This window comes from Salarias fasciatus, chromosome 5 (genome assembly GCF_902148845.1).
Source record: "Salarias fasciatus chromosome 5, fSalaFa1.1, whole genome shotgun sequence".
NCBI lineage: Eukaryota > Metazoa > Chordata > Actinopteri > Blenniiformes > Blenniidae > Salarias > Salarias fasciatus.
The window spans coordinates 2,204,065-2,223,093 of record NC_043749.1 but is presented as its reverse complement, the minus strand read 5'-3'; the positions used below and the strand labels follow the sequence as shown (position 1 = coordinate 2,223,093).

General features: G+C 42.6%; 1 protein-coding gene across 3 annotated transcripts in view; it reads left to right on the top strand.

The window, feature by feature from the left end:
- The window catches only part of cntn4 (contactin 4), a 200,745-nt gene that overhangs the window by 96,883 nt on the left and 84,833 nt on the right, over nucleotides 1–19,029 (top strand). For all 3 annotated transcript variants that reach the window (XM_030091110.1, XM_030091111.1, XM_030091112.1), the window contains one exon: nucleotides 3,580–3,675. In XM_030091110.1, coding sequence (XP_029946970.1) covers nucleotides 3,580–3,675 — 96 coding nt within the window. The remainder of the gene's footprint in view (nucleotides 1–3,579; nucleotides 3,676–19,029) is intronic.

The window sequence follows — 19,029 nt, the reverse complement described above, 5'->3', positions numbered from 1 at the left end:
GTATGTGTGTGTGTGTGTATGTAACTATTGATTCCTATGATTTTTTTTTTTTTCTTTTTTCCGTTATGTATTTAGCCGACGCCGGACTCGGATTCGTCACTCGCGACACACAATTCCAAGAGCAGGATGTGGCGGGGTGTTGAAGGGGGGGCCGTAATAGTGCTCATGCTTCTCTCCGCTCTACTCCTCTCCAAGTGTGCACATTTATTTCCAAACGTTTCCACCCTCCTGTTAGATGCGGCATGCAAACGACGCCACACAAATGATATGAAAACGAGGGAGGAAGCTCAACAGCCAGCGACCTGCGTGGAAGCGGCAGAGGACCTGAAGTGAACGAGGTCCCGACGGTCAGGAGGGACCTGGAGGATGTAGAGAACATGGAAAAAAGAAATAAATCAAATGGTTGATTCAAGCTGTATCAGAAATACCGTAGTTGTTTGTATCGACGTGGGAGTTTTATAGAAGAGAGTGGAGGTGGTCGGCCTACCTTTACTGACACACCGAGCATGAGATTCACTGCAACTGTCTCCCATTTCCCATCCAGCACTTGGAATCCCTCCGAAAAACCACCTGTTCAAGATCACTTTCATTGTTAAACTGCTTTTTATTTTGACACCTGCTTTTGTAACTGCTTTTTACTTGACCTGTTTATCTCTTTTTTTTTATCTTCTGCCCTCTAAAGGGCAAAATACAAAACACATGTATAGTAATAATAATAACAATATGAACACGATGTTGCCGTGATAATTGTAATATTTAACGTGTTTCTATTCAGCACATTCATGAGTGATGGGTTCTTATTCTGATCATCATCTCTCCGATTTGATACAAAACTTTTTGTATAAAGGCCAAAAAAAAAAAAAAAAAATTAAGACAAAAATACAACAAAATTAACCGGAATCGCTGATAGTATCTGATCAATACTGTTATGATGCTGATATATTACTGATATTTGGGACATAAGCCTGAAGTGTGAAGGTTAAACTGGAATTTGTGTGTTCAAGGAGAGGAGCTAAGTGGTGTTTTATTACAATATTAGTTCAACTAACTTTATTCAAATTTAGATTATTAATAAAGAATAGAATTGGCTTCAAATAGCAAAACTGGAGAAAATCACCCTTATTTCAGAATACTAAAGCAAATAAATACAATACAGCAAGTAATAGATAATGCCTCAGGAAATGGAGAAAACACAGCAGCGTTTGTTTGATGACTAAACATATTGTAATTAAGCAAAATGAGCTTCTTTCAGCTGGTACAATATGCGTCCATTAGTTTTTCATTTCCATCAGAAGCTGTACAATAAAAATATGTCTAAAAACATCAGCTGTTTTTTACGAATTGAATCCTTTCAGAATAAAATAGCATTATTATTTGACTCCCACTCTGCTGTTCTGAGTGCTGAAAGCATTTTCTGAGCACCAGGAGAACCAAGGTTACTGCAAAATTCAGGAATTCCTCATGAAAACCCAACATGACAAACTGGACGGATGAAAATCAATACCAACTGTTCTGGTACTTGAAAAACATTTGAAGAGGATTTGGCAGAAAATAAGAAAAATAAAAACCCAACGAGAATCCAATAAACCTCAGGATTTTTGATTAGCACACATTGAGGAACTGCAGGTTTTAGTGAAAAATTATTCCTTGAATTTATTCAAATATTTGTTAACTTCTAGTAATGAAAAAAAGCCTTTATGCATCTTGGGTTTTGGTGAGCATTATTAACTGGACCTTAATTAAAGTGACATTCAAGAGTATCAAAGATTCATAGACAATGAAAAAAAGAAAACATGAATGCAAATTTATGTCTCAATTCAAATCCATCCATCTGGATTTTAAGTGTTAGGAGTGAAAGCCGGATGGACTTAATTAGCATACTGAAAGCAGCCAACTAGTGCGAGAGACGCCGCTTTGATGAGGGACTTAATGAAGAGTGGATGGAAGCGCGGCTTCGTCATGTTTTGGGTTTGATTACTTTCATTAGTGGAATAAAAAGCAGACTTTCAAAAGGTTTCATCTTATATGTTTATGAGACTGCAGATGATTTTTAAAGAGATGCAGGAGGGTCTGGAAATTGAACTGTTTAGGCTCTGTTTGCACATTTTCAAGCAAAAATGGAAACACTCTGCTGCGTTTTGTGTTTCTGTTTACACGATTCCGCCAGACAGAGGGAGACGGTTTGGTCATTCTTCCAACTCTGTGCAGACGGCGAACAGAGTGGACGACAAACACACAGTCTCTGATAAAGAAGGACAATAAGTGACAGCTCTGACAATGACTTATAGTTTGAAAGGCAAGTTCTTCTTTACTGAAAACATAAAGATAGATTCCAACAGATTTCTCCATATTTAAACTAAGATGAGCTTCTCTGCCAGTTGTGGTGACTGTGTCAGCATTTGAAATGTTTTCTTCTTCTTCTTCACTTATCTTCTGCATTAATAAATCACGGGGGTCCTGAGCTGCAGCCTTTCTGAGACTCTTGTTAGCGTTAATGCATGCAGCCCATACATCTGTTCAGAAATCGTCGGACTTGTGAAAGTCCCTGTTTTGACTCCTCTGTTCGCCTCCTGCCTGATCCTCGCAGCAGCCTCACATAGAGCCGTGGATATCGACGGCACAGACACACACGGGGGGTGATCTGGCCCGAGGCGAAGCTGGAAGCTGTTTACACCCCCTGAAGTTTGGAATTTGCTGCCACGGAGGGCTCAGTCGTTCTTTAAAGTATTATTTCCGCTTTTAAAAGGGTGTTCTTTACAGCAGCAGAGCTTCAGGTCGCTGCATTTGTATATTATTTGCCTCGGAGAGGTGCAGCGGTCGGGCGGTTCGCGCCGCGGTCTGACACAAAGCCAGTTTGACCCGCTGGCCCCGGCAGTTTACCGACACTGCATTTGTCAGGATGAAGCTTCGGTTTCCTCGTGCGCTCCGGAGAAGTACAGGCCAGGAACTCTCTGGTACTGTAGCACCGCGCAGTGTGTTTATCTGTGTGAGCTGTATAATAACGGGGCGACCCGTGGCGAGCGGCTCCCCGCCTGCCTCCGACTGCTTTAGGCTCCACAGTTTGACCTTGGAGAGAAGGAAAGGCGCCAGTCAGGAAAACTGCAGTCTGTTCAAACATGCGCTCCTTCTACACAGTGTGTCGAGTGAAAACTCGTCAATTTCACGGTTCGGTTTCAGATCAGAGCAGCACTTCAGAAAATGCGTGTTTTCCTCGGAGTTGGGGGAGTTTTCAAAAGATTATCATTGTCATGTAAACAACCCCCCAAAACGCAACGCAAAGCTCAATCAAAAGTGTTTCTGGAAACATGAGGGGAGAAATCAGCTGTGCAGTTGGTGAATTTGGTTCTGGTGTTGCCAGTTTAGACAGAGCTCCGCTCTGTGTGCCTCATCTGCATAAAGATTACAGGATTCTACTTTATGCAAATGAGCTGGAAACGCGACGCTCCCGATAAAGACATAGAAATGAACAGGATGTGGGAGATTGAGGGATCCCATGGACACAAACCGGAAGGAAACATTTTTTTTTTGTGTGTTCACATTTTGTATTCAACAACCTTTCTCTTCTTTTCTGCTTTCCAGATCTGGAAAACTTCAAGACGCATCGGCGGAGTTCAGTTTCGGTGCGTGAAGGTCAAGGCGTGGTGCTGCTGTGTGGCCCGCCGCCTCACTCTGGAGGTAAGACAACCTCGCCTTCCTCCCCCCGATCGCGCCATCCAACGCAGATGTTTGTTTACCCTCCGGAGATGAGGAGGTGCTCGGCAGAGAGCGAGTGAGACTGTCATGCCTCAAGTGCTTCTCAGATGTGCGTTTTGTACGTCGGAGCTCTTTAGCTTAGAGCTGCTTCGATGGCACCTTTGACTCGGTAATCAACACCTTATATCAGTCGCTGTGGGGGCCGAGAGGTTTCCGACAGAAGCTGGGGTGGTGGAAGGTGCGATCAATCTCGGGTTGGTCACGTGGGAAGTGTCGCAGCCTCGCTGTCAGGAATCTGAAGATGAATCAGCATTGATTAGCGCTTCATTTCCATGGCTGTTGAATTGAAAGCCTGCAGCCCTATTCACCCACCGTTGTTTGTTCTCTACCTGGTGACAAACACAGCTTGACTAATCAGACCTGATATTATGGCCACCTGCCTCATCCTGCCTGGTATCCACATTTTAAAGCTTGTTTGAATCATGGTGCGGTGATATGGTTCTTTTCCCTATCAAAGTTTACTTTCTTTTCACCGCTGTAGGTCGATCTGTGATCAGGCGACGTGGTGAAGGTTTCGGTGTCTGTTTCAGTCATATAGCTTTTGACCAATGGGGAGACCCGATGGTGGGATTCCTTGGTGATTTCTATAGCAAAACTTGGAAGAGGTGCTTGATGGGAAGGATGGCCTGCTTGAGCTGAAAGTGAAAGCTTATTATTGTTCTTGTGTGTCTCTGAGAAGCACTATTCAGACAGAAGGCAACTGACAGTGCCTCACAAAGACATGACAGAAATGCGTTGCAGCAATCACTAAAATTAAGTGAATAAGAGTATGAAATTAAGTGAAAACCTCTCACATTGTCTCTCACACACATCTTTTTCACTGGATCAGCTCGACTTTGCTCTTTTCACATATTTTAGGAGACTATTTGTCTTTTAGGTGCTTTTTCGTGATAGATTTCTTAGGGGATCTACGATGCTGGAGCTGCAACAGCTCAGGAATCAGTTGATCAATCAGGAGATTGTCAATAAACCCTTCGATTCCCCAGCGTGATGAGGGAGAATGGAGAGGTGAACAGAAATACCTGTCCTGAAAGAAAGTTCTGCAGTTCACAAACGAAAATCCAGGTTTTCAGGATTTTAAAGCATTTTGGATGAGATATTTTTCTTGTATATTGATAACCAGCTGTGACCTTTAAACATATGTAATCAATAACATTTCAGTTCCAGTCTGTGCCCTACTAAACCTTTAACAGCATCTTCCTGTTTCCTGAATATAGATGCCCAAAGAAATCTTTAAGTGGCCCAAACAAAAGGGAAAATCTGAGTTTCCACACCTTCAAAATAAAGTGAAAACCAGTTAGTTTTACTTGTTGCGTCGCTTAAGTCTTCAGTACTCAATAAATCAGTTCTCAACTTTCTGTGAAGGCCAGCTCTGCTCTGGTTCATTATGAGAATCTCTTACAGCGTCCGCCATCAGTTCAAACGGAGACTAATTGTCTTCCCTGAATATCAGTATTGATTATTGCTCTGTGTGGAATCATTAAAACGAGGTATGTCGCTGGATGCCAAATAACAGCTCTGATTAAAGTGGGCAGTTTGAATCTCGTCTCCCAGAGAGCAGAAAAGCCGCATGAATAGAAATGATCGTTTGTGTTAAATAAGTGAAACGGTGAGAAACATGGTATTAACTCAAATTAGCTTTACCAGTTTAGCTATTGATGGAGAGTGGAAGACAGAAACACAGATTTATTCCCCGTTAGGCGAACGTTGTTATTGATTATGTATCTGCGCGCGCGCAGAAGCAGTGTTTACCTCGGCCGTGGTGTGTATGGGCCGCAGCAAGTCGCAGCCAAACACTTCCAAACGGGGCCAAGAAGTTTTACCTGAGTGAACTTTGAGTGGCAGAAAGGTTTTGACACGAGGAAAACTGGGTCAAAACCCTCGGTGTGGCCGATTTGACATTGAAATGAGGATCTTTGTTCGGAAACGGTTGTTAGGGAGTCACACTGTGATTTCATCAGCCGCTCGCACGGCGGCGTCCGGGCGGAGCTTTGATCACGCGGCGGCTCCCGGACCACCGTGCCGCCGAGGCTGACCCCGCTGTTCCACTCAGGCCGATTTCTCCCTCCTCAATAGAATCTCATTTTACTCTCCCTCTGCTTGTCCTTCCACATCTTCTCGTTTCTTCTGCTGGCTTTCATCTTCGTCTCCATGTCTTCCTCATATCCGGCTTTGGCTTGTTTTTTTTTTTTTTTTCCGTCTGCCGTAAAACTTGCAAATCTTGCTAGTTTTGAAATGTCTTTTCATTTTTTCGCTTTGCTCTGCAGGCCAATTTAAATACTTGCAGGATTCAGCCTGTGAAAGGCTCTGGTTCAAATCCATGTGTTGCATCCTGCTCTCGGCTCGACAGGTTTTTTTTTTTTTTTTTTTTTAAGGTTGCCCTGCCTCACAAATCACCCCACAAATTCCCCTTCACCATTAATTTATTCTTCAATTAAAAGTAATGCCAGTGCTTTTTTCACAAACTTTTTTGTTTTTTTCACTGTTTCCTGCTGCATTTAATAGCAGCATCAATAATGATTATTACAGCTTCATCATAGTTAATTCACAAAGCAGCACCAGAGAACTGCACTCCCATAAATAATCTCATAAAAGAGCAAAACGCAACACAATTCAAGCTAAATTGTGGTACATTAAAAAGAAAACAAAACTCCTGCAAGAGAAAGCGAAATGACTGACATGGTGAACAGATACTAGCAACAGAAAGCAGAAGAGAAATCCTTTACCGTTCGTTTGTCAGTGTTGAGAAATAAGAAACACGTTTGTTAATGTAAATTGTTAATTTGTTAATGTTAATACAGAGAATCTGACAGGAAGGCAAATAGATCAGAAGTCACTGAGGAGTGTTTTTGAAATGGAAGGTTAGAAAAAAAAAAAACATAACGTGCTCTACAAATACGAGGGGGTACCCAAAAAAAAACGGAATTTGGTCAGAAAATAATAATAATAATAATAATAATAATAATAATAATAATAATAATAATAATAATAATGAGTTTCGACTTCTGGCCGTCAGATGTGCTGCAGGTAAGCCTCATGAATATCTGTGAAAAAGCTGAGCTCCCAGAGTTACACTGACACCTGTCAGGCGCTATTTATAGTAACAGAGTGCAGCAGCGGTCTGCGATTTTTTTCCAAAATGGCGACATTAACTGGGAAGCCAGAGCAGCGCGCAAATATTAAATTCTGCTTTTTGCTGGGAAAAACAGCAGCAGAAACACTCAGCTTGCTGCAGCAAGCCTACAAGGATGATGCTCTGGGGAAGAATCAGGTCCATGAGTGGTTCAGGTGGTTTGAAGCCTCAAGTGACTTTTTCTTGTTCCCCAAGTTGAAGAAAGAGCTGAAGGGACAGCGGTTTGCAGATGTGGAGGAGGTGACAGAAAAATCGCAGCCGGCCCAGAATGGCACAATTACGCACGGGTCTGACGACACATTCGTGAAGTGGGAGACACGGCTGGAGCGCCGCATTAATGGAAATGGAGATTATTTTGAAGGCGACGGTGGTGTTTTATTTTGAAATGTAAGAAATAAAAACTTACAACCAAATTCCGGTTACATTTGGGTACCCCCTTGGATGAAAGTCACAATAAAATTTAAACACTTTACAGTTTGAGGAGAAGTCTGACGTGTCCAAGAACAGAAGCAGTTCGGATGAGGTTGTCTGGAGGAAGGGTTTTTATTCTTGTGTTTGTCTTGTAGCCTGGGCAGCAGTTTGTGGAGTCGCTTTGCTTTTCTTATTGTAGATTTTCTGTTTTCACTGTGAGTTTTGCATTCATATTGCTTTGACATTCATGTTGTGATTTGTGTGTTTGTGACTTTTGTACATTATGACTTTGGTCATTTATGTTGACTTTGATATGTGTTGTCAGTTTTTTGTTATGTCTTTTTGAATTATGACTTTTGGATGTGTGTGGTGAAATTTGTATGTATCACGACTTTTCCATTTGTGTTGTGGCTTTTGTATTTGTTTTACTTTCGTCCCTGCATCAAAGCATATTTGTTTAGTGGTTTATATGTTTGTGTTGTGGCTTTACGCCTAAGTTGTATCTTTTATCCTCACGCTGGAGCTTTTGTGCTTGTGTTGTACCGTTTGTCTTTCCTGTCTTATTAATTTTTGCTCATTTGCATTTGTGTGTATAGCTTTCACCTAACGGCGACCTTTGACCCGACCTGCCACAGGTCATCTCGCTCCCCTTCAGTTTAAAGTTCGTCTGTGTTTGTTTGACTCAGACTCGCCGCCCGGTTCTTCATGTTTCCTCTGTAATTGTTAAAGCCGCGTCCTTTCTCTGCTGCTGCTGGATCTTCTGAATACAACAGCTGGCTGCATTACCTTGATCCCAGCTGACTGTCGCCTCGCAGCGCTCGCTGCTTCATCCGTCGCCGCTTGCCTCAGAATTGGCTCTGATTGTTTGCATCCTTTTGGGGCTTTTACCTGGAGAGGGCTTGGCAAGCTGTGTGACAATCTGGAATTGGTAAAAACAACCGCTGATGTGATGCGTGTGTGTTTCATTGTTCTCCGCACGGTGAGCAGTCGCTGCTCCGACTCCCCTTCATATCTGCCAATTTGTGCTGAAGTAATCCAATTAAGGTTTGGGTTTTAAGACCAACGGGGAAATAATTCCAGCGTGTCAGGCATCTTCAGGCGTATGAAAAGCCCCCTCAAGACACTCGTCTCCTCGCTAATAAACAGCGCCGATACAAGCTGTCAATTAGAAGTCCATTTTAGTGAGTTACATCACTTCTGTGGTAATAGGAGCCGCTATCGCCACGCCATTCAGCCCAATCAACTAACAAGTCACCGGCTTGTTGCTGCGCTCCTCTGCTGAGTTATGCAGATGTAATATACACACAAGATTGAGACGTACTTCAGTTTACATAATAAGATGCTTTGTAGTGATGGTTAAATTATCTGATAGAGGTTTCACACTGAAAACAAACATATTAATCAGGACGAGCGCTTCTTTATTGACATGGTCAGGGTTCAGCGACAGGTGAACAGGAGACAGAGACCTGATGATATACTGAGACCCAAACCACACTTCAGATGAAGAAAATATTCTTTATTTGATTTTTCTTTTGTATCTTCCTGTTTTGAATGGATTTGGCATGCATACTTTTCAGAGCCATGTCTCCTGGACATGTTTAAGGTATTTTAAAATTCAAAAACTCCAACACAGCTGAAAAAGTGAGCTTTGTTTCATTATGGCGAATTCTGAACTGCCAGATGATTAATGTTCAAAAAGGGGCAGAAGCTGTATTATTGAGTAATTTTTGATTCCAAAGCCACAAAATCAAGAAAACATAAAAAAAAAAATTCAGTCGGCTTTAATCTTAATTGTAATAACTGGAGAGTTAACAGGACCTGAAATTGAATATCTAAAGCGAACAGACCACAGACGCAGCGTTGTCTGTTAAGAGTTCATCATGTCTCTATAAACTGCCTTCAGGTGAGTGAATTTAACACACGGAGGCAATCACACCAGGCCATGAAAACAATCAAGGAAAACAGAAAACAGCACACACCCAGAGGCCAGAGAGCTCCAGAAACTACAGGAAAAATAATACACGAAATCAAACGTACACCGCTAAAGAAATAATCTCCATGATTTTCACCCGGCAGTGAGACTTTAGGTGGCTGAGGAAATAGGATGATAACTTTTCTTGAGGGGAATCTAAGAAACAAAGATGACATGAGCTTACATGAAACATGAAAGGGTGAAATAATGCAACATAACCATAGCAGAACATTACCTTAACACACAGGACATGAAACTGTGCCAACAGAACTCGACACAGTGTTAAAACCAAGAGTGCTCTTTCTGAACTAAAGTCGGTGAAAACACAAAATGGTACAAGTAGGACAGGACAGGATGATGAATCCATAATAGACTGACGAACTAGACAGAGTGAAGACATGAACAGGAGCTAAGACAACCAAGTGAAGGACTAAATCTATGACCAGTCAATAAAAAAACCAATACAAAAAATTTGGGAAACCTGGTGACAAAACAGACACAAAACAAGACAAAATCCAAAGAAATTCTTGTATATATGAACAGAGAGTACATAGACTGCAAGAGAAACAATGGTGAATGACACAGTTATCAAACATTACAGAAAGGAGAGAAGTGAAGCAAAACTGGGAGCCGGTTCCACGTGGTGGGAGCCGGGGTTAAGTAAACCGATTGCACCCACTGGGACTGAAGAGATGAGCTAGAAATAACACAACCAGACTTGAATCCAGACAAAATGCAAAGCGAACCAGCAGGACTGTAGCAGCGCTGTCTTGTTGCAGGTACACTCGGTGAATTCTTCACCTGGCAGGACACACTGTAAATATCAGCTGTCCTCAGTGGATCCAGACACTCGCTGAGACGGAATATTAAAAAATACAAGGCTTCAAATCACGATCCACCAGGCTATTCCCACACAGCCCGGCCAGGCTGCTGGCATGAACCGCACACACACACACACACACACACACACACACACACACACACACACACACACACACACACTCACTCACTGCCCATCAGAGGATCACAGTATTCAAACTGGCAGCAATGAAAAGCAATCAATCAGCAGGCAAAGAGCAAAGTGTTTTGCCAGTCCTGGTTTTCTTTGTTGACCTGATGCGAAGCTTTGTTGCTTCTAAAATGGCACTCGTCTCAGTCAGCAGCAGCGGCGGCGGCAACGGGAGGAAGCGCCGCCGCTAATCTGGCAACGCACATTTGTTTTTTTTGGGGTTTTTTTCACGCCACACTGAGAGCAACGTGGAAATCCAGGAAAAACACTGCCCAGCAGACATAAAGCCTTGTCATTAGTTAGCAAAAAATTTACACCGTGCGTGAATTAATTAGAATTTAATTAGCCCCACAGCAAACGAGTGGCGTTAAAAATGCTAATTTGAAACCGTCCTGTCAGAGTACAAGCTGCACGTTTTGTGTAATGGTGCTTTTAACGTGTCACTTTTTTCGCTTATTTATTGTTCCTACTGGCTGATATCAGATTTGTCAGGAGCACAATGCCACATTTGCTTTTCCAAAACGCTTTGTTTTTGTAATTACAGCCCCCCGTTTTCAATTATGCATGTTAGCTGAAATGATTCCCTTTTTTGTTGTTGATCTTGCTTTCATCCAATCCAAAAACCACAGTTTATTTCTACTAAGAGGGGATCGACTGCGTTCTCTCAGCCTGTTTATCCTGTTTGTCGGCCATCGAGCTGTGATGTTTGAGTCACGATCCTCATGACTGAGATTCGACTCTCCCACCTCCAAAAATAGCTCCTGACAGAAATATTGGATCACATTTGACTGTTGTTTGCTTAAAACTGCACCGTGCAATCGACTGAACAACCTGGGGACAGTTTTAATGAAGCTATGAAATAATGCTGTGTGGTTTAAGTCCTTCATGAAAACTGAGCGCCTGAAACTGCAACTTTTTAGAAACAGCTCTCAAGGAAACGTGGAAACGTTGCTCCTGTGCATGCACACCACAGTTGTTGTAAATAGTTCTCCTGCTCATGCTTATTAGATGGCCAACGACCACAATGCTGCCTCCAGAGCGTCTTGACTCCCGGTCTGTAATCTGTATTAGAGTTAGATTAACGGATCAGCGTCTGTCTTTATGTTTCTGTTCAGCAGCCATCTTGAAAATCTATGAAGTGGCTAGCATACTTTATAGATTCGCACCTAATTGTGTCAGTTCCGATCTTTTCTAACGCACCACGTTAGAGCAGAATCAGCTTCTGAAATGTAAAAAGTAAAAGCCATACGTTTTCACTTGAAACACTGCTATGTAAACGGGACCTAACCCAGCATTTTACTCACATGTCAGGTGGCTGTGTGAGCTACATTTTTCTAGCTAATGCTAATTTCTACATAGTTTAGAAATCAATTTGAAAGCAGAGACACTGAGGAGACTACAATCAACACATTACAGCTGTAGTGGGGGTTTTGAACACAGAAAGCCAGTGATACGGCGCCGTTCTCTTCAATAAACACTCATCCAGTTCATGTGTGTCTTTATTTTGATGAATTTTTCCGCTCATGCGATTAGAAAACCTGGCATTGGATTGTGGAGGAAAGCTGCAGAGCCTCAGTGGAGGACGCTTTATCACGCTCCACTCGGGGTATGAATACAGGATACAGCTCGGTCATCAATCTCAGTTGTGTTCTTACTTTATTGCAAATCTGTTTGGCCTGTCAGAGGATATGCAATGGCGGGTGTTTTCACATAAATTCAGTTGAAACAAGATGACTAATGGGGAAAAGGCCAAGTACAGCATCCCGAGCGCGAGATGTGAAGGAAAATCCACAGCAGCCAGAAAAACGAGCAGCGATAACAACAGAATGCAATCCTGTATTCTTTCTCTCTCTCGCTCTTTTTTAACTTCTTGACTCTGAGAGCTGTTTGACCTAGAGAGAGAGAAAAGTTTTCAGTCCCAACCAGCTTCAATTGGTCCAAAATAATTTGAAAGTTTGTGCTCTTATGTTTGTTTGTGCAGGTGACACCATCCCGATAAGGGCGGCGGCCATTCAAGGTCCTGTTAGAGAGCCAATTTTCTTGCTTGTGAATAGAGAATATTGGACAGTTTCATGTGTCGTGAGGTTGTTTGCAGCTGTGAAACCTCCCTGCACCGAACCTTGAAAAGCAAACTGTGCATCAAATGAATAAACCGAACAAAAAGAAGTGATTATGTATCTCCTGTTTGGATGAAATCCTGTATTTGTAGTGATGTTTTTTTTTTTTTTAGCATGAAGGAGATGTATTCCTGGGTAGGATTAGCATCCTGACAGCAAGTAAGTAGACAATAATGACTGTCAGGCCACAGAAGCCACCTTCCCTCCATCGCAGGAGCCTCATTGCATGTTAATGCCATTCGGCATGTGGGTGGCACATTCGAGGAAAACCTCAGCACATCCCTATTCAGCGCCATATGTTTGCAGGCCTTCCCACAGTGGCGGGACCCCGTGCGCTCGCCCAAGGCTCTGGTGGTGTTCTCCACCTGCCAGAGGCGGCTCTCAGAGGACGCATTATGCATGGCAGACAGCTGTCCTGCCCCGCTGCATGCGGCTCGGGATCAGCCATGCAGAAAGACGCGTTCGGACAGTAGGAAGAGCGCAGGAAGCGGGTGGGGACGGTGAGCCAGAGCCGCGTTTCTCGGGGAATGTGGAATTATGGGAATGTGTTAGTGTTCTGCAGGGAGAGCACACATCTGCCAGATGTAACCCCGTATATAGAGGACATCAGTCACTGTGTGTCGTGGGTGTGTGTGTCACTGTGTGGTATCTGGAGCTACACTAACAAGACAGGTGCTAATGACGACAACTGAATCCTTAAAACTTGATGAATTTGAATAGGTAATTGGGTGTAATGTTATACAGATAGAATAAAAATATCACTTACAGGTTTGTCACGCAGGTCGTTGGTTAAAACTGGGTAATTGGCTTTATGGTTGAGTTACTGTAGTCTGGATGCAATTGGTTGCCATGGTGTTGTAATTTAAGCCAATTTAGCCCACCGAGCTGATTCAGGATCTCATTGTAGCAATAAAACCCATGTGTAAATCCATTTGTGCACATTTAAGCATCATGTGATTTTACTGAGATGTAGTGTAATATGAATAGTTGACATCTTTGTTTTGCAGTAATATGAAATAAATCGATCTCCCTCCATTCAGACCTTTAGAATCGTTGCCGTTCCCTCAGGTGAAGTCCAGGTTTTGGTGGATTCTGGGTGAAGTTTGCATGTGCTTCATGTGCATTTTAAGAAGTTTCTGTAAATCCAAAAACCTTGAGTTTCAGGTTATTTTGTGATTCTGGACAGACGTATTAACTGGGATTCTCAAAAAGGATAAAACCGCTGGCCTTTGCTCAAAGCGCCCAGAGATGAAGGTGACTTTACGTCCGTGCAGTGTGTGGACGGCTGTGTTTACTCCACCGTTGATGACACTCTGTATACGACTCAAATTTAGTCGTTACTCTTTTTTTTCCCCCTGCAATCTGGGATTATCCGGTTCTTAATCTGATTAGCAGACGACACATTTCTCAATCTCCATGAGTAATCTCCTTTCACAATCCCGCTTTCAATCATATTTCCCCCTCTCCGCGTGTCCGGGGGGACTCCGGCGGCTCGGTGGAGTGTGTGTCTCTCGAAGCCCCTCACACTGCTGGAGAAACTTCTCTGACAGGCAGCGAGCGGCGTGACAGCAGCATGAAATGGGATCCGCTGTATTTTCTAAGAGTGACACAGTGAGCTGATTGGAGTTTCTAATCACGTATGAAAAGGTCACGGAGGAGTCTGTGCACGGCACACACACACACATTTCCCGCCAGACGTCTGTGTGTGTGTGAGTGTGAGAGAGTGACATGCTTCCTAAAGCTCCTTTTAAGCTTCTTAAAGTTTACAGTGTTGCTACATCTGGAGAGCTCGCTCGTCTGAGTTCCAACAAGTCGACCACGAGGGGTTCGTATGCTCATCTGACGGTGTGTGTGAAGCAGCCGCGAGTCCTTTACGGCGTGTAACCACGCACACACACACACACACACACGCCCTGCTCCCTCTCTGCTGGGCTGCAGTCACCCAGCGTGTCCTCAGGCTCCTCCACGCTGCCACATAAACACAAATCCCCGGGCGCCCGCGGGGATTTCATCCCACAAGAAATGTGCTGTCACCTGCTGTGCAAGGGGAAAATAACAATTGTGGAAAACATGACAGCGGCGTGCACACACACACACACATGCACACACCGAGCTCGCGTAGCGGAGCACCGGGGCCGCACTTTAAAAATGTTTTCCTAACACCTCGGAGGCCGGTGAGCGTTCGCCGCCTTTCATTCCTGCATCTCGAGCTGCATTGATCCTCATTCTGTGGCTGAGATTGTTGGATTGACTTTAAAGGTTGAATATGGAGAGTTTCCACTTGAGCTCCGGTCAGTGTAGCGTTCAGTCTGACCTCTGCTGCTCTTTAAGTCTTCACTGTAAGCCTGGAGCTAGTTAACTGTCTTTTTCAACGCCATCCTGTATGTCATTTCTCAGGGCTGATGTATGTTTCTTCTGTGGTTTATGAGATTTACCTGCAGCAAAAGTGACACTGTTTTATTTTCATTTTTTCAAATATTTTAGCACATCCTTCAATATTTTAATCAAGAAGTATTACATTTTGTGGCGTTATTGATCTTTGCACCAAACAGGCCAAGCTTACTGTACCTGATATTCCAATTTTTACTGTATTTGCATCAACAGTAAATCCTTAGTTCTGACACCTGGAAGCTCCTACTACTGTAACAAAATATTATGTACAGAAGGAAAACATGCCTCAATTAGTAAGTTAAGCATCAAGTCTGAATTTTAGCACGTGAATTAGGAGTTAAAGAAATGTCCGTCAACATGTTTTGATATCTTTCATAAGGAAACACATTTTCACCTCCCGATGGAGATTTGACCGCAGCGATCTGCATCCTCGTCCCACAAAAGCTAATAAACCGCTGCAGCTAGCGTGTGAGGAAACATCAGTAAACTGATGGGAACGTCAGCATTTTGTATCTGTGGAAAATACAATAGTCATATTTCAAGCCTGTGGTGAAATACGAGATTGTTTCACATCCAGAATTTACAAAGTTCAGACTGAAAGATGCTCACAAATCAATGAATAGTTAAATCCTTGGAATCGGAGATAGAAAATTTAGAAGCCATAACGGACTGGAAGACCAACCCCACCTTCTTTTTTTTCCACATAAAGCGAGACAATATTTAAAGATTCTGAGGTGGATTCTGGACTCCAGCAGCCGCAGTGGCAGGTTGCATTGCTCTGTCGGTTCCTTCCTCAGTCAGTCATTGATACTCCAGAGAAATTACCTCAAGCATCAGAACAGGCACAGAAGGGCCTTAAAGCCGAACAGCAGCCCACCGAAGTGTGTTTACCCGTGTTGGAGAACCACTGCGACTGACAGGAAGAGAGGAACTCCTGGTCTCCAGAGGGAGTCGTGTGAAAGCTGCCGTATTTCCTCAAGTGATGCAACACAAGCTGGATCTGCTTCGAAGTGGAAAACTTGAGCTTTGAAAACAGAAGAATGAACCGATGGCGTCTTTTCGTCATCGCTGCTCCAGGCTACATCAGCCCCCCTTGACGTAAACGTACCCACACACACACACACACACACACACACCGGTCTACCATCAAGATGTTCCGTGGGAACTGTGGGAGCGAAAAATGTTAACTTAACTGAATGCATTGATGATTTAAAAAAAAAAGAATTAACCTAAAATTACCATTGTCGAACAAAAATAGTACACAGAAGTTAATTATTAAGTAATAATTAAGTTTATTATAATTAATATATAATAATACATTTTATTTATAATGCACTTTCCATTTCAAACAGAAATCTGAAAGTGCCAAAAGTTCACCTATTTGAATTACACAATTATTATACACTTCTCAGAAAATCAGTAAAACCAGTGGAAAAAAACACAACAAATAGAAGATGTTTAAAGATTAAACTATTCTTATTGATAATGTGGAGTTTGCAATGTGGTGATATTCCATTTGTAGATGTGCTTGGCCAAAAAATGTGGATATTTAAAATAGCAAAGTCAATTGCGATTACATTGAAGCTATAAATGTTCAGGTTGTTTATGCATTTATCTCTTTATTTATAGGTGCTATTTATTTATTTATTTATTTATTTATTTATTTATTTATTTATTCATTCATTCATTTATTTATTAATTTATTTATTTATTGCAGTAGAAATACTGGTGCTGTAGTGTATTTTATGTCACAACCTTTCATATAAATGAAGGCGTCATCAGTAAAAAGGTGTTTCTATTCACCTGCTCCTTCTTCTTTTTTTTTTTTCTTTCACAGACTGTCAACAAAACAAATGCTAGAGTACTGAGCTTTAAACTTTAGCTAGTTTTCATATGTCCTTCCTGGAGCAACAGGAATTCAAACCTGGTTCCTCAACACTGAAAACATCAGCAACAAAAAATAAATCAAATAGTGCCACATTAAATTTGTCTTTGAAAAAAATGGTTTACTATTTGATTAAAGAAAAGGACAAGTATGCACAATGCTGTTGCAAATGTGCCCTTTCTTTGCACAGAGAACATCCTGTTGCTTTGTTATTAATGTTATTAATAATGCATATTGTTGTCACAGTGTGTATTCGTGTGTAGCCTATCATTTATTCATAACTAGAATAACACAAGATCATTCACTCAAACATACAGTAAGTTAGACAGCAACAAAAATTGATCTTCATACAATAATACAGAAATACAGAAATACAAATAAATAAAAACAAATGTATATGTTTTAATTTTTTTTCTTCATTTAAATCAGTTCTTATTGGTGTAAAGCATTTAGTTTTAAAGAAGGTACTACTTAAACACGCTAATGTGAATATTTATGATTCTTTACTTCCTCCTTTACTTGGTATCCTTTGTCCAGATGGTTTTGATCCTGGAGAAATCAGTATTTGTCCGTGCGACCTGAGCCGAGGCTGGCGAGCGGGAGCAGCCTCTCTCCTGAGATCAGGACCTCCGAGGCTCGGTGGTGGCGCTCCGCTCGCCTCACCTGCTGAAAGAATGATGCAAGCCGGCGCTCGGTGCTGAAGCTGCAGCGCGGCGGCGTTACACGCGATGCTGCAATCCCTCCTTCGGGGAGCGGAGATTCACGGTCACAACACTCTCAGAGGCGCACGTCTCCACTGTATCCGCCTGTTTTAACATCAGTTGACACAGAAGGTTAAAGTCACACTGGAAGGTAATTAGCTCCAGCCTTGTTTCTTTCAAACAAGCATTAGTGATCTTTCAGCCAATTATGTAAAAGAAAACCTTGAAGATTATGTCTGATTTAAACAATCCCAGTTAAGATTCAATTCAGTTGTAAACTTTTAATAACCTCCTCTGTAATTGTATTTGAATTGTTATGCTCAAACTTCATTCCTTTCTTTGTTTTTTCCCCACAAGAAGAAAGTTGTGTCTTTTCTCACACTGCTGAATCCCACAGTCCACAGACTTCTGATAACTCTCCTCTACTGGACCACTCTTTAGCAGTAGAACCCCCGCATTGGCCCTATCAATTTATCTATCTATCTATCTATCAATCTATCTATCTATCTATCTATCTATCTATCTATCTTATTTACTGTTTAATGTTGACGAAGAAGTCACTGAGGGCAGCTATTTTCAGTTTAATTACCTTGACAAACCTTAGTCCATTAAAATTTGAAAATTGGCACTAAACTCGGTAAAATTAATGAAATGACGTTGATTGAAGTCTATAAAGGTCGATTTTTATGTGTTTGTAAGAGACGAAAGGAGCAAATGGTGCTTTGAATGTAAACATTTGGTAAAGTTAGATGAGTTTCACAGGTTACACGCTATTAAACATAGTCGAAACTCAATGTATGTAGATTCCAACTGGAGCACTTTACGGTGTGTTTCCACGAGACGCGACGCAAATTTTTTGTGCGATGATTACATACAAAGTCAATGTAATGACGCGCTTTTCGCTCAATCTTGAGTGCCGGGCGGCAGACGGCGAGCGATGACGTGGCGAGCGGCCGGCGGTGAGCATTTCCAGCGAAAGATTCGCGTGCCCGTCGACTTGCACTGCCACTTGCCGCCGCCTGCCGCTCGACGATCGCCCCCCGCCACCCGCCGCTCCATTGCTCGTCGCATGTTGCTCGAGTTGAAATAATTGAACATTTCAAGCGAATTCGCGCCAGGACAGCCTATTAGCGTGGAGGTCTTCACTGATGTTCTGACATAGGGCATGCAGGGCTCCGACCTTGCAGAAGAGTTGGCATGATGCCAAAGCGAGCGGCGTGCTGCGTACCGCTTCTGGTGGAAACAGAGTCAGCCTGAAGTAGCGCTGGAACCGGCCATCGTCCGAGCACAGCTCCTGCAGAAGACGGTGGAACTCACCGAGCTCATACCGCCTCCGTAGGGCAGCATGCATCCAGAACCGATGCTGGCGCCTCGGTCGCAGCCGCAGTTGACTTCCCCATGCCAAATACAGAGCAGCGACGGTGGCCGTCCGAGCCATCTAAATCTCAATCTTTATTTGTAAAAGCACTTTTGATATTCATAAAAAACAACACAGTGCTGAACAGTAAAAACAGTCATGAAAACAAAATAGAGCAAAAACCGCACCATCGATCAGCATGCACAGAGAGAGAGAGAGAGAGAGAGAGAGAGAGAGAGAGAGAGAGAGAGAGAGAGAGGGTGCACACAGGACTGTGGGACAAACATCAGAAGAATTCTG